Genomic DNA, 14,067 nt, shown 5'->3' on the forward strand with positions numbered 1-14,067 from the left:
ACAGTAACTAAACTGTGGTTGGCATAGTGGTGCCACTCCAAGGCCTCCAGTTTAACCCTTTCTGCTACTGGCTGTGTGGATATTCCCATCATTTACCAACTTCGCTCCAGTTTATTTCCACCTACCAAAAACATAGCAATGGATGGATCAGTGTACTGACTGTAGGTATGAGTGAGTGTGTGAATTTGTGTGCATGATGCCCTGTGATGGACAAGCGTCCCATTTAGGATGTATCCCCAGCTCATTCCTAGCCTTCCCAGAATAGGCTCCAAATCTTGTTCTCCTTATATAGAGCTGTTTTTATAGTGGTACCAGTAGGGGAAAAAATGGGACAATAATCAAAACAAAATTCACAATCATGTAGATTTCTTCACACCTCAGATTTTATGTATTGTAAGGTGATTCCTTCCGTAACACCTACACGTTAGCATCGGCAAAATAAAAACTAAGCACTGATGTGTATTTGTTTGGTTTGTGTGTTTACTGTAGTGTGTGCCATATGTTCAGAGGTGATTCCAGAGTGTGAAGATGGAGAGCTGCTTACTGTGGAGCCAAATAGTACAGATCGCTGCTGTCCCATATATCACTGTTGTAAGCCATTTCTACCACCTTACACTCTTACACTCTTATATACACAGATACAGAACACCGTATTGTGTATGTGTGTGTGTGTGTGTGTGTGTGTGTGTGTTTGTTTGTTTGTTTGTGTGTGTGTGTGTGCATGCATGTAGTGTGTGAGACTTCCAGGTGTTCAGTCATCACATGCCCATTAGGAATGGTTGCTGTTTCCAATATTGTTCCAAAGCAGTGTTGTCCATCACAGGAATGTAGTAAGTCATTTATTTATTTCATCTGTCGCAACAGGTGTGTGTGTGTGTGTGTGTGTGTGTGTGATTTTGTATGCACATCAGCCAGCCAATGAAGGACAACTACTCATGGCAATGAGTCATGGGTGCCCAAGGCTCATAAATGCACATGGGGAGTGAAGGCTTACCCATCTGGTGTGATCACACAGAAGAGCTACAATAGTACAGATTGCTGAAAAAGCTCATGCAGGCTAGGATAAAAAATGTGCCAGAACGCAAAGTGCATCACAGCGTAATGCATATGGGGTTGCATAACCACACACCAGTCAGAGTGCCTGTGCCATGCAAAGTTAGACAAGATGAGCAATGGAAGAAAGTGGCCTGGTCTGATGAATCACTCTTTCTTTTACAACCGTGTGGATGGCTGAGTGCATGTGCATCAGTTACTTGGGGAAATAATGACACCAGAATGCACTAGGGTATAAAAGCAAGCTGGTGGCCTCACCATTTTCAGCAAGATACTATGCCCTGCCATGCTGCAAAAAAATTGTATAAGGATGGTTTGAGGAACATGACACTTTTCAACATGTTAACTTGGCCTCCATTTTCCCCCATGTCAATGTACATAAAACTGTTTGTGTTTAGCATTAATCAGGGTTACTGTAATTAATTATTGCAGTTAATAAGAGATTAGCAGATTTGTGCTATACAGTGTTTTTTTGTATGAGAATAACTGCTGTGCTACAATCTTTTCTAGAATTTTTGAGATAAAAGGTGGCTTGGATATTGACCTATATAGTTAAACAGCTGAGACGGGTCAAGCTCAGATTTTTTAATTTGGCATTTAAGCATTGCTTGTTAAAAATATTTACATACATAGCCAGTTCTGAGGGAGGAATTCATAATTTTTAGAAGGGTTTCAGTTGCTACTGGTATTTATTTGAAGAAACATGAAGGTAAGGGATTTAGTATGCAAGTTGATGATTTTGAAAAGGAAATTATTTAAATTAAATTGGTCTCTCAAAGGAGACTGAAACATTCTAAATGTTGATCTAATATAGTAATATTGATAACTATCAAATTGTTTGGTTTTAAATTAATAGTCTTTTTTTGCCCGATAGTTATAATTTTGCCATTGAAATAACCCATAAAGTCGTTACAGCCTTATATTGATGATATGCATTTTTCTCTAGTGATTTTCTGCAGATTATTTTTTTCCACAGAATTAAATAAAATTCTAGGCTTATTTTTGTTATCTTCAATAAGGTTGGAGAGATATGCTGATCTAGTAGCACTAAGAGATTTTCTGTAGCTTAAGAGGCTTTCCTTGAAATACTACCAATTAAGTTTAATGCCATTTATGTTCTAATTTTCTGGTGGTCTGTTTTAAGGTGTGCAAGTGATCATTACACCAATTCACAGAGGAAATCAGAATATGGCTTTAGGGGTCTGTATATTATAATTAGTGTAATCAATTTTGTAGAGTTATTTTCCACGGCTATATATGCTATATAAAGATCTTTAAACATGTTGAAAACATGTCCAGGTTTTTTGGTGTGGGGAAACCTGGAGCCTATCCCAGGGGACCTGGGGTACAAGGCATGGGATACCTATGACAGGGTGCCAGTATATCACAGGACACAATTCTCACAAAACAGGACACACACTCACAAACCCATTCACACACTGTTGACAATTTAGATTTGCCAATGAGCCTATAATGCATGTCTCTGAACTGAGGAGGAAACCAGAGAACCCAGAGGAAACCCCAAAGCACAGGGAGAATATGCAAACTCCACACACACAGGGTGGATACAGCTTTAGATGTAAGAGACCTAATATTTTACAGTGCTAGTTTCAGATCACAAATTTTATGCTAATCAGATTACTAAAACAAACTTTCTGAATGTTTCTACATTTTAATAAAACTACTCTCTGCCAATTTTTATTCCTGCATTGGGGTCTGGATTTTGTTCTCATGACAGAAGGACTCAGCCACTCACAGACCCAGCAGGATAAGTCTAGCCAGGTTCCTAAGGATTTTTTTTGGAGCAGACTATTCTGAACTACCTAAGTCTGGCCTTCAAGGACTTTTTTCTGGTCTTTCATTTTTCCTTTTTCTTGTGACATTTCTCTGCTTCTGTTCCTGTGGAGGATGTTGCTCTGATTCCTGTTTCCTACGGAGGACGTTGTCTTACTTTTTGCCTGCAGAGGATGTTACCAGCCTGAGCTGCTCTCCTGTTTCTTCAGTGTTTCGTGACATTGATCTGCTCCTGTTCTTGTGGGGAAAGCCGCTCCGCTTTTTGTTTCCCGCGGAGGACACAGCCTCGCTTCTTGCTTGTAGTCGATGTTACCGGCCTGGTTTGCCTGTCCTTTTTTCCTGTTTTTTAACATATCACTGTTCTTGTGGGGGGTAGCCGCTATGTGGAAGATGTTTCCCTCCCTCCTTTCCTTGTTCTAGATGTCGCTCTGCCTCCAGGCTCGGCTGGGGTCGTCACTCAATTCTCTTGGCGCGGCTGTGGACTTCACTCAGGCCTTGTGCTTGGCTGATCTCTTGGCTCTTCGGCTCAGCTGTGGACATCACACAAGGCCCTCTAGCTTCGCCACATGCCTTGCCAGGTTCTTCACTCCCCCCAGGCTTCACAGTCGCTCTTGCTCTGCCTTGGACCTTGCTATGCTCCTCACTTCTCCCGATCCTTGTTGGGGTCATCAGTTTTTCGGTTGTTAAGGCATGGTTTCAGGTTGGTGCATTTGGAGCAGTGCCTCGAGGGGGGAGTACATAGTGTGCATGTTTTTCTTGTTTGGGGGTTTTCTCCCCTCTCCAAAAACTTGTGCTGTAGGTTGATTGGCATCCCTAAATTGTTTGTGAATTGGTGTGCAATTGTGCATATTATCTCAAAATCTATCGACACTTATTGACAATCATATTTTCTCACGCACCAACCAACATCAGGTGTGTGAGAGAGACTTTGGGTGGGCCCAATGAAGAAAGGAAAATGGTGTCAGAGGCTCTAAGCCAATCAGAGACTGTGAACATCAAGCTCTTTCTCACACACACTCACTATCTATTAATGCACACTCAAAATTTGTCTCACATAAACTCTAAATCTCACTCTCACATATGTATAATCTGTCTCATGCATACTGTTAATCTTTTTCAGTCACACCCAGTCTCAATCACACATTATCAAAGAATAAACGGTGTTTGATGGTGTGTGTATGACTGTGTGTGAAAAATGATAGATGGTGTATGAAAGAGGTTTGGTAGTGTGTGAGGTTTCATATTGTGTGTGAGAGAGTAATGGTGATGATGGTGCATGAACATTATGATAGTGTATAAGAGAGAGCATGATAGTTTGTAAGGGAGGTTTGATAATGTATGTGAGAGAGTATGATAATGTGTGTATCTGGGCAGGGGTATTTTGTTAGTGCATGTGTGCATGTGGTTTTACACACACCTCTGTGAGTATGTTATAACTGAATGCTCAAGATTTTCTCTTTCAGAATGTGCATGTGAGACAATCTCTCAACCTAAATGTGCCATGGTAAGACAGTTCAGTCCACTTATTATTTAGATCTTTATTTAGATCTACTACTTATTGTAATTTTATTCACTTTTCTTCACATTGCAAATTAATTATCTCCTCTCAGTATGACAAAACAACTTCAGTTTTAATTTGGTACTGTATAATGGCCAACTTATTAAATTGAGGTTTGGTAAAGAATGATTTGAGTTATTGTAGGTAACCTGTAAGCTTGAACCAGTTTAGCTATTCCCCTCTCCCTTCAGCAGAGTATTTCCACTTGCAGAACAGACTCATTGAATGTGTAAGATTTTTATGATAAAAGCCTTACAATTATTTCTGAGTTGCTTTTCAGTGAGTTTTGTCCATTATTAGCATTTGTTGTTTTTGTATATAGTGTATACAATAATGATATTAGTATAAACAACTCCCTGGATAATACTGTGTCAAATTTGGTCTAGTTCTACATACAAATTTTCATTCCTTGATTTATAGAAAAATCCACATTAAATATTCTAAATATTACGTCCAAATCTAACAGAAATCAAAGTCAAAGTTTTTTGTAGGTGATGTCTATTGAGTTAAAGAGAGTTAACTGACACAATGACATTTGCCTGATCACGTGCAAGTCATCTGAGTCATTTTTCCCTGTGTTTTACAGGGTGAGAATTTGCAATTAAACAGAGCATTTATAGCAGACTCTGAGAATCCCTGCGGATGCAAACATTTTCACTGTGGTGAGAACAAATATCTAAAGCTACTACCTGTCATTCTCATTAATTAAAATAATTATCCCTTCATATATATTTGTATGTGTTATACCTGCAGTATCTACAGTGTGTGTGTGTGTGTGTGTGTGTGTGCTTACAGTGAGAAGTGCAGTGTGTGTGGATGGATATAGGGGAATAATGAGACCAGGACAAACTTTGATGGAGCACAGTGCTTTGGGAGTCTGTTATACCACCAGATGCACGCACTCATTTGACTCTGCTACTGGGTTCTACCTCATAAAAGCAACCAGTATTAACTGCACTGCACAGTGTCTGCCAGTGAGTACTCATACAGATATGCACATTCAGGCACATAAGCAAAACAAAAAGCATAGAAAACAATAATACATATACACACATGTTACAGAGGGCCAGAAATTATATTCAAATGTATTTAAATCTGATTGATATCTAGTAGGTTTCTAATTCAGAGACACCAGTGCTATCTCTGTTCTAGTCTTTTTTTCCCAAATAAACCCACCAGTTAAAATGTGCATATTTATAAATATCATGTGCTTTGTATCTCAGAACCAGGTTTATCTACCCCCTAAAGACCAGAGTGCATGTTGTGGAGTGTGTAAGAATGTATCCTGTATGTACCACAATGACAGTGGATCACTAGTTTTGTACAAGGTGAGACAATGATTTTATAATAACAATGTACTAAATAACAGTACATTGTTTAGTAAGTCATTGTACTGAATATTTCATGAAGTTACCAGCATGAAAAATTGAGAGTAAAAAGAAGCTAAAGACTAAAAGTACTTTACATACTATGAGAGCATTATATGTGGTATACTGTAAAAGGTTCTCATATAATATATATATTGCTGTTCCAGCCTGGGAAGAGCTGGGTGTCTGACTGCATGCGCTATGAATGTGCAGACACACAGTCTGGACCAGTACTGGTGTCTTACTCTTATAGCTGCCCCCCCTTTAATGAAACAGAGTGCATGAAGGTAAATACTCATATACCTTTTGCTGAAAGGACATTCTATTAATTAGTTTGTATTCTTTTATGTTTCTTTTATGGTGGGACAAACAGCTTATGTTTAATTGTTTAATTAAAATGTGCTTGATCCTGTGTTATACAAATGAAATTTTGAAACACATATTGTAATAGAAATCTTTAGTTATAGTGCCCAGCCATATATGTACAAATTTTCATGTTCTGAAGTAATTTCCTTGTCCTAGATTGGAGGCACAGTAATGACATACATGGATGGATGCTGCAAAACATGTGAGTTCTATCATTATGTTATGGCATCAATTTCAAATTAGTTCAAAGGATAAATCCAATTCTCCAGGATTGAAAGATATTTTACTGGAAAAGTCACATACATAACTCTATTTGCAACAAACAATTTGCTAATTTTTTATTTGCTAAACTATTATTATTACTACTATAAAACCATTGCACTGCTACTGTTCCCTGTTTTTGTGCAGATTATATGGTCATGAAAATAGAGCCCATTATGTTTAATACTGTTAAGCATACTATTATGCATGCCAGTTTTATATATAACTGTTAAAATGGATAATTCCTGTGTAATATGACTATAACAGATTGTACCAATCTCTTCAGGCACTGGACAGTCAATCTTCCCCTTCCTTGTTAACACACTGAAACCCACCACTAGTACTAACTGTGACCGAGGTACCCAAAATGTGTATCAGTTATTAAGGCTCACCATCACCATTGTTGATTTCCAACAATGTACTTCCCCATTAACCTACAGGAAGCTAACCATGTCTTAAAAAGAGCCAATTACTGAAATCAAGGACATCCCATTCTGGAATTAGCCTAAACATATTACCTTCTTGATAATAATCTTTCCCCATTTTGCTCTGTCGGGCAGTGCATTGTTGATTGCCAACAATGTACTGTTGGTAGTGGCCAGTTGATAAAGTTTGTCTAATTATTTGCATGATTTCTAAAGGCTGAGCAAATTGTGTTTTGTTTATATTTGTTTAGCCTGTGTTTTTAAAGTGTAGTAATATTTTTGGTGATATGGCAGAGATGAGTCTAAAGCATTTTAACCCATAATAGTATGTTTGCATAAGTACATTTTCTCTGTTCCATGATTTAAAAAAAAATCCAAAAAAAGTTTAATCTGCAGCATTTCTGCAAATTCTGCCACATTACCCAAACCATTACAGCACTATCGCACTCTAGAATGTAGTTCTTGTTCTACCTCTAGTTTTCATTGTTTTATTTTTTTGTGTTTTTGGGGTGGTGGGATATTAGTTTTCTGTTTTATATTATATTGTAGGTACAATATCATAGCATTTTCATGAAAATAGTTTAGTGTTAGAGTGTTAGATATTGTGCAGCCAAGTGGGGAAAGAATAATGTTTATAATCTTGTATTGATGATGGGAGAGACTGACCGCTTCATAAAGTCTTCTCCAGCACATCCCAAAGATTCCCAGTGGGTTAAGATCTGGACTCTGTGGTGGCGAATCCATGTGTGAAAACGATGTGTTATACCACTCTTTCACAATTTGAGCCCAATAAATCCTGGTATATTTTATCTTGGAATATGCCTGTGCCATTAGGGAAGAAAAAATCATTGATGTTCATTCAGTATATTCTGGTAGTCAGCTGATCATTTTTGGGGCACATGACATTGCTGAAATAAGAAAAGACTTAAATCAAACCTACCACTACCCCTACAGGCTTGTATAGTAGGCATTTCGTCCACCTCTCTTCTTCTCAATCATTCTTGAACAGGGTAAATCTGGACTCATCAGACCACATGACCTTTTTACATTGCTCCAGAGTCCAATATTTATGCTTCCTAGCAAATTTAAGCCTTTTTTGCAGATTGCTTTTTTTTAGAAAGTGTTTTTTTTCACTGATAAGTGGTTACTTAAGACCACACAGCTGTTTAGTTCCAATTCCTTAAGTTATCTTCACATTGTTTCACTATTAAACATGTTGTTTTCTATGATTTGATTTCACCAAACATTTAAGTTATCTCAGGTAAAGATCTAAGATTTTTTAAAAAACGATTCCAGTTCAGTTCAATTTAATCTTGTCTCAAAGCAGCTTTACAGTAATATAAAAGTTTTAGAAAAACAAAGTAATATAAAAACAAAATACGAGAAGAAGAAAAAGAATAAGAGAAATATAATAATAATATAATAAAGAGAACTCCAAATAGAAATAGAGTATTAGCATGGATCAGGCAGGTCCAGTCTAACTCAGCTCAGTGCAACACAAAACAGACATTCCAGCAATCCCAAACTGGTATAGATCCTTATCATTCACTTTTCCTGGCTGGCTCCTCCCTAGATTCACAAACCAGCACTCAAGTACCACCTTGAACTTGAACAGCTAAAGTGCCGGATATGGGGCATGGTAAGGACAGAGGGTGAAGGCCTGTCCCTCCATTGGAGGGTGATGACAGTCCACTTAGCTGGGCAGTCCTTCTCTATTTTGCTGAATGTACGCTCTTGCACTGAGAGGGTGCAGCTAATGTACAGCATGAGATGCTCCTCACCATCCTCCACCTGAGACAACATAGATACCAGGCCTTTGCCTAATGTGTCAGTCTGCAAAACAAAATTAGGAGAATATGAGTGGTCCACCACAGAGTACAGCTTTTACTTAAATAAAAGCCTATTGGCATGGCTCTGAACACTGAAACCAGATCTGTTGGTGATAAGTTACTGAAATGTTCCAGGGACTCTGAACAACCCAAAAATAAGGGACAAATTGGTATAATTCAAACAGCCATTTTCTGGCAAGATATTAGATTCAAGGGGCTCTGGCAATATTGTCAGCAAATGTATGTAGCCATGTACCACCACTCTTTAGACATTTTTATCATATACTATATCAGTTGCTATCCCTCAGTGAGGTCCTAATGATACATTAAATCTGCTGTTTGGAAAATTCTACAAATTCTACCTGCTTTCATACATTCTAGGCAAAGAGGATGGAAAATCATGTCAGAAAGTCACTGTGCGGATGACAATAAGGAAAAATGATTGCCGGAGCAATAGACCAGTGAGTTCACCACAGAGATTGTTACCCCTGTCTGTCTGTCTCTTGCTATGACTTTCCAGACACGTTTCTGCATTTATAACTTGCATAAAACCTAACAGTATGTATTGTTTTCAAACTTATTTACAGGTGAACATAGTGTCCTGTGATGGCAAGTGCCCTTCAGCTAGTATTTACAACTACAATATCAACACTTATGCACGGTTTTGTAAATGCTGTAGGGAGATGGGTCTTCAGCGGCGCTCTGTCCAGCTGTACTGCAGCGGCAACTCCACATGGGTAAACTACTCAATCCAAGAACCTACAGACTGCTCTTGCCAGTGGTCATAAAACACACATACACACATGCCTCAAATGAAAATGTCAGCTTCACAACTCTGTATATTCATATTCTCTAGAATAACAAAGGGCATTCTAAAACTGGATAAAAATTTATACTGTTGTAACTTGAACATGTATTTCTGAACTTGAATATATTTTATACAGAGTTACACTGGCAAACATTCAGAAATATTTACCTAGCTGAATATGCTTTTGCTCATGGCTTGTACAGTTCTCCTTTTGGAATTTGATGTGAGGGGGAAAAAAGGAGCAAACCAGAAAAATTCAATAAACTTGGTAAACATATTAGATGCATTTATAGAAAACGTTACTTCTTAATGTACTTCTTAAGTGATTGATTACTGAATATATTAATCTGTTGCCTTTTAATAACTAAAATTGTGCTGTGTTTTGTAAACATTAACTATTTATAATATTATGAGTACAACTTCAAAGTCCATGAGAACTAGAACACACTGAAGAAAAAAAATGATATTTGGTCAAACTGATAATTGTAGTATTATAATTGATAATGAGTGTTTAAGACTAATTTTAAATACTTTATGAATCTTCCTACCTAAGCAATTTATTTTCTGAATATACTGTGTATCATAGTACATTATATGTGCAGTGTATTTTCATTTTCAATAAAACAATTATTTTTTAAAAATGATTTGATTTACTCCAATGAACATAAACAAAAGGTGTTACATTCACTAAGCATCAGGAAAGTAAAAAATGCAAAAATACAAATAAAATGAAAACATTTCTTAGCTGTGCTCAAGTTTTCTGGCTTGATTATTGCATATTATTTCAAGAGAGCTAGTGTGAACGTTCAATATGGGGCATATTCAGTTTAGGTGACTTAAGTCTAAAATTTTAACCAGTATTTTCTTATAATTTACATAACCTAATATTAAATCAGGGATAGAAAATGCTGACTAAAGAAGCAAATTTTTGCTGTCTTTCTTTGCTGTTTAATGTACATTAAACAGAGACATCCAGACAACTCTCTGGCAACATCAACAATCTCTGGCAACTTTCTCCTGCTACAGCCTGGATGGAACCCACATTGCTCCTCATAAATCTGTGGCTTAAAGATTAGCCTTAACCTTCTTTCCAGTACCCCAGCATAGCCCTTCCCAGGGAGGCTGAGAATTGTGATGTCCCCATTGGCATACACCCTCAGGTCCCCCTTTTTAAAAATGGAAATCAACACCCCAATTTGACAATCCAGAGATACTATCCCTGAGGCAATGCAACCAAGACATCTCAACCACATCAGATCCAACTCCGCTCTGCTCCTCTTTTCACTAAGTGTCCAGAACATAAGGCATCAGGTCAGATGTAACAAATACAAAAAAGATAATTGAAATAAGGTATTCTGTACCAAGTACACCTATCAAGTCAATAGTCAAGTCAAGAATATTTTTATTTGTGGTCATTTCTACCATATATAACTGATGCAGTACACAGTGAAATAAAATAATGTTACTCCACCTACACAAAAAAAACACAGAGCTACATAAAACAACACAGAGCTTAGGTCTAAAAAGTAAAGTAACCTAGCCACATAAAGTGCAAACATGCAGGACAAGAACTGAGGGAATGAAGCCTTTATTATCACCACACATAACAGCACAGTGGAATACTTTTTTCCACATATCCCAGCTATGAGTACCAGGAGGCACATGGTGAACACAAAGCAAAGGTAGGAATCGACCCCCCCAACTCTGGAGGTATGAGGCAAACACACTAACCACTAAGCCACTGCACACCCCAAGTGACAGTGCAAAAAAAGAGACAATAGAGTACACTACAGGACAGCTATGTAAAATAGTCCCAGCCAGTATACATCCTGTGTGGACGAAAAAAGGATGACTGTTTGTTCATATATGTACATATATGATAGCAGTAGTTGGTATCAGCATTAAAACAGTGTTAAATGTAATGTGCAAAAAAATACAGTGTATTGTAAAGTGTAAAGATGTACAGTGCATCCGGAAAGTATTCACAGCGCTTCACTTTTTCCACATTTTGTTATGTTACTGCCTTATTCCAAAATGGATTAAATTTATTATTTTCCTTAAAATTCTACAAACAATACCCCATAATGACAACTTGAAAGAAGTTTGTTTGAAATCTTTGCAAATTTATTAAAAATAAAAAACTAAAAAAAATCACATGTACATACATATTCACAGCTTTTGCTCAATACTTTGTTGAAGCACCTTTGGAACCAATTACAGCCTCAAGTCTTTTTTAAATATGATGCTACAAGTTTGGCACACCTATTTTTGGGCAGTTTGTCCCATTCTTCTTTGCACGACCTCTCAAGCCCCATCAGGTTGGATGGGGAGTGTCGGTGCACAGCTATTTTCAGGTCTCTCCCGTAGCCACTCCTTGGCTGCGTTCTTAGGGTTGTTGTCCTGTTGACCCAGTCTGAGGTTCAGATCACTCTGGAGCAGGTTTTTGTCAAAGATGTCTCTGTACATTGCTGCATTTACCTTTCCCTCGATCCTGTAGAGTCTCCCAGTTCCTGCCACTGAAAAACATCCCCACAGCATGATGCTGCCACCACCGTGCCTCACTGTAGGGATACAGTAGTATTGGCCAGGTGATGAGTGGTACCTGGTTTCCTCCAGACATGAAGCTTGCCATTCAGGCCTTCAGACCTTCAGGTGCCTTTTGGCAAACTCCAGACAGGCTGTCATGTGCCTTTTACTGAGGAGTGGCTTCCTTCTGGCCACTCTACCATACAGGCCTGATTGGTGGAGTGCTGCAGAGACAGTTGTTCTTCTGGAAGGTTCTCCGCTCTCCACAGAGAAACGCTGAAGCTCTTTCAGAGTCACCATCAGGCTTTTGGTCACCTCCCTGACTAAGGCCCTTTTCCACTGATTTGTCAGTTTGGCCAGGCGGCCCACTCTAGGAAGTGTCTTGGTGGTTCCAGACTTCTTCCATTTATGGATTATGGAGGCCACTGTGCTCATTGTTACCTTCAATACTGCAGAAATATTTCTGTGCACTTCCCCAGATCTGTGCCTCGATACAATACTGTCTTGGAAACCTACACACAGTTTGTGCTCTGACATGCACTGTTTACTGTGGGACCTTATATAGACATGTGTGTGCCTTTCCAAATCATGTCCAATCAGCTGAATTTATTACAGGTGGACTCCAATCAAGTTGTAGAAACATCTCAAGGATGATCAGTAGAAACAAGATGCACCTGAGCTCAATATTGAAAGTCATGGCTGTGAATACTTACAGTGAGTGCAATGAGTGCAAATGAGCAATGATTATAGTAAATGCAATGAGTGCAAATGAGCAATGATTATAGTAAATGCAATGAGTGCAAATGAGCAATGATTATAGTAAATGCAATGAGTGCAAATGAGCAATGATTATAGTAAATGCAATGAGTGCAAATGAGCAATGATTATAGTAAATGCAATGAGTGCAAATGAGCAAATGATTGTAGTGGTGCAATAAAGAAGGTATTGTATACCATGATAATTAAATATGTAAACAGTATACAGGTGTTATGTACAATGAGTGCAATGATTTAGATGTGTGCAATGAGGAAGATATTGTATACTATGATAAATAATTTGTATATGTAAACTGTATGCATATGTAAACTGTACACAGAAAGGGTTATATACAGAAAAAGGTTATATGCACTGACAATAATGTGCTCAGTCAATGTGTGTGACTGGTGGAGGCAGAGTTCAGCAAAGAAACAGAATTTCTTGACGAATGGCATCTTTTAAGTGTTCAATAGATCGAGGGGGATGAGTGTATACTTTTGATTTCAAATATCCCCACAGAAAAAAATCGCACAGGTTCAAATCAGGTGATCGGGTGGGCCAACCAATATCACCGCGCAATGAGATCAAATGACCGGGGAACATCTCCCTCAAAATCCACTGAAAATCTATTGAACAATTAAAAGATGCCATTCGTCAAGACATTGCTGCCATTCCACATGAAATGACCTGTCGAGTTATGGACAACTTTCGTGAATGCCTTCGACAGTGTGTGGACAATAACAGCACCCATTTGACTGATGTAATTTTTTAAAAGAAATGAAACAAAAATGGCATTATATGTATATTTGGAAAATAAAAACACATTTTTCATTCTTTACTCTATTTCGCTTTTATTAAACCTACAAATGTGTCAGATCATTTTGCCGCACCCTGTGTATATATATATATATATATATACACACAGGTATACACTATATTGCCAAAAGTATTCGCTCACCTGCCTTGACTCGCATATGAACTTAAGTGACATCCCATTCCTAATCCATAGGGTTCAATATGACGTCGGTCCACCCTTTGCAGCTCTAACAGCTTCAACTCTTCTGGGAAGGCTGTCCACAAGGTTTAGGAGTGTGTTTGACCATTCTTCCAATAGCGCATTTGTGAGGTCACACACTGATGTTGGACGAGAAGGCCTGGCTCTCAGTCTCCGCTCTAATTCATCCCAAAGGTGTTCTGTCGGGTTGAGGTCAGGACTCTATGCAGGCCAGTCAAGTTCATCCACACCAGACTCCGTCATCCATGTCTTTATGGACCTTGCTTTGTGCACTGGTGCACAGTCATGTTGGAAGAGGAAGGGGCCAGC

At 38.3% G+C, this 14,067-nt stretch overlaps 1 protein-coding gene across 2 annotated transcripts in view; it reads left to right on the forward strand.

Annotated features, from left to right (window-relative positions):
- otog (otogelin) overlaps window positions 1-10,118 on the forward strand; it is a 57,467-nt gene extending 47,349 nt beyond the window's left edge. Inside the window, exons 47-57 of one of the 2 annotated variants that reach the window (XM_058381314.1) lie at window positions 490-591; window positions 732-830; window positions 4,311-4,351; window positions 4,992-5,067; window positions 5,201-5,379; window positions 5,629-5,733; window positions 5,940-6,059; window positions 6,295-6,340; window positions 6,686-6,757; window positions 9,035-9,114; window positions 9,241-10,118. In XM_058381314.1, the coding sequence (XP_058237297.1) occupies window positions 490-591; window positions 732-830; window positions 4,311-4,351; window positions 4,992-5,067; window positions 5,201-5,379; window positions 5,629-5,733; window positions 5,940-6,059; window positions 6,295-6,340; window positions 6,686-6,757; window positions 9,035-9,114; window positions 9,241-9,441 (1,121 nt within the window). In that variant the 3' untranslated portion in view covers window positions 9,442-10,118. The remainder of the gene's footprint in view (window positions 1-489; window positions 592-731; window positions 831-4,310; window positions 4,352-4,991; window positions 5,068-5,200; window positions 5,380-5,628; window positions 5,734-5,939; window positions 6,060-6,294; window positions 6,341-6,685; window positions 6,758-9,034; window positions 9,115-9,240) is intronic. The other variant, XM_058381315.1, reaches the window with a different exon arrangement.
- Window positions 10,119-14,067: the final 3,949 nt, after the last annotated feature.

This window comes from Hemibagrus wyckioides, linkage group LG27 (genome assembly GCF_019097595.1).
Source record: "Hemibagrus wyckioides isolate EC202008001 linkage group LG27, SWU_Hwy_1.0, whole genome shotgun sequence".
NCBI classification, from domain to species: domain Eukaryota; kingdom Metazoa; phylum Chordata; class Actinopteri; order Siluriformes; family Bagridae; genus Hemibagrus; species Hemibagrus wyckioides.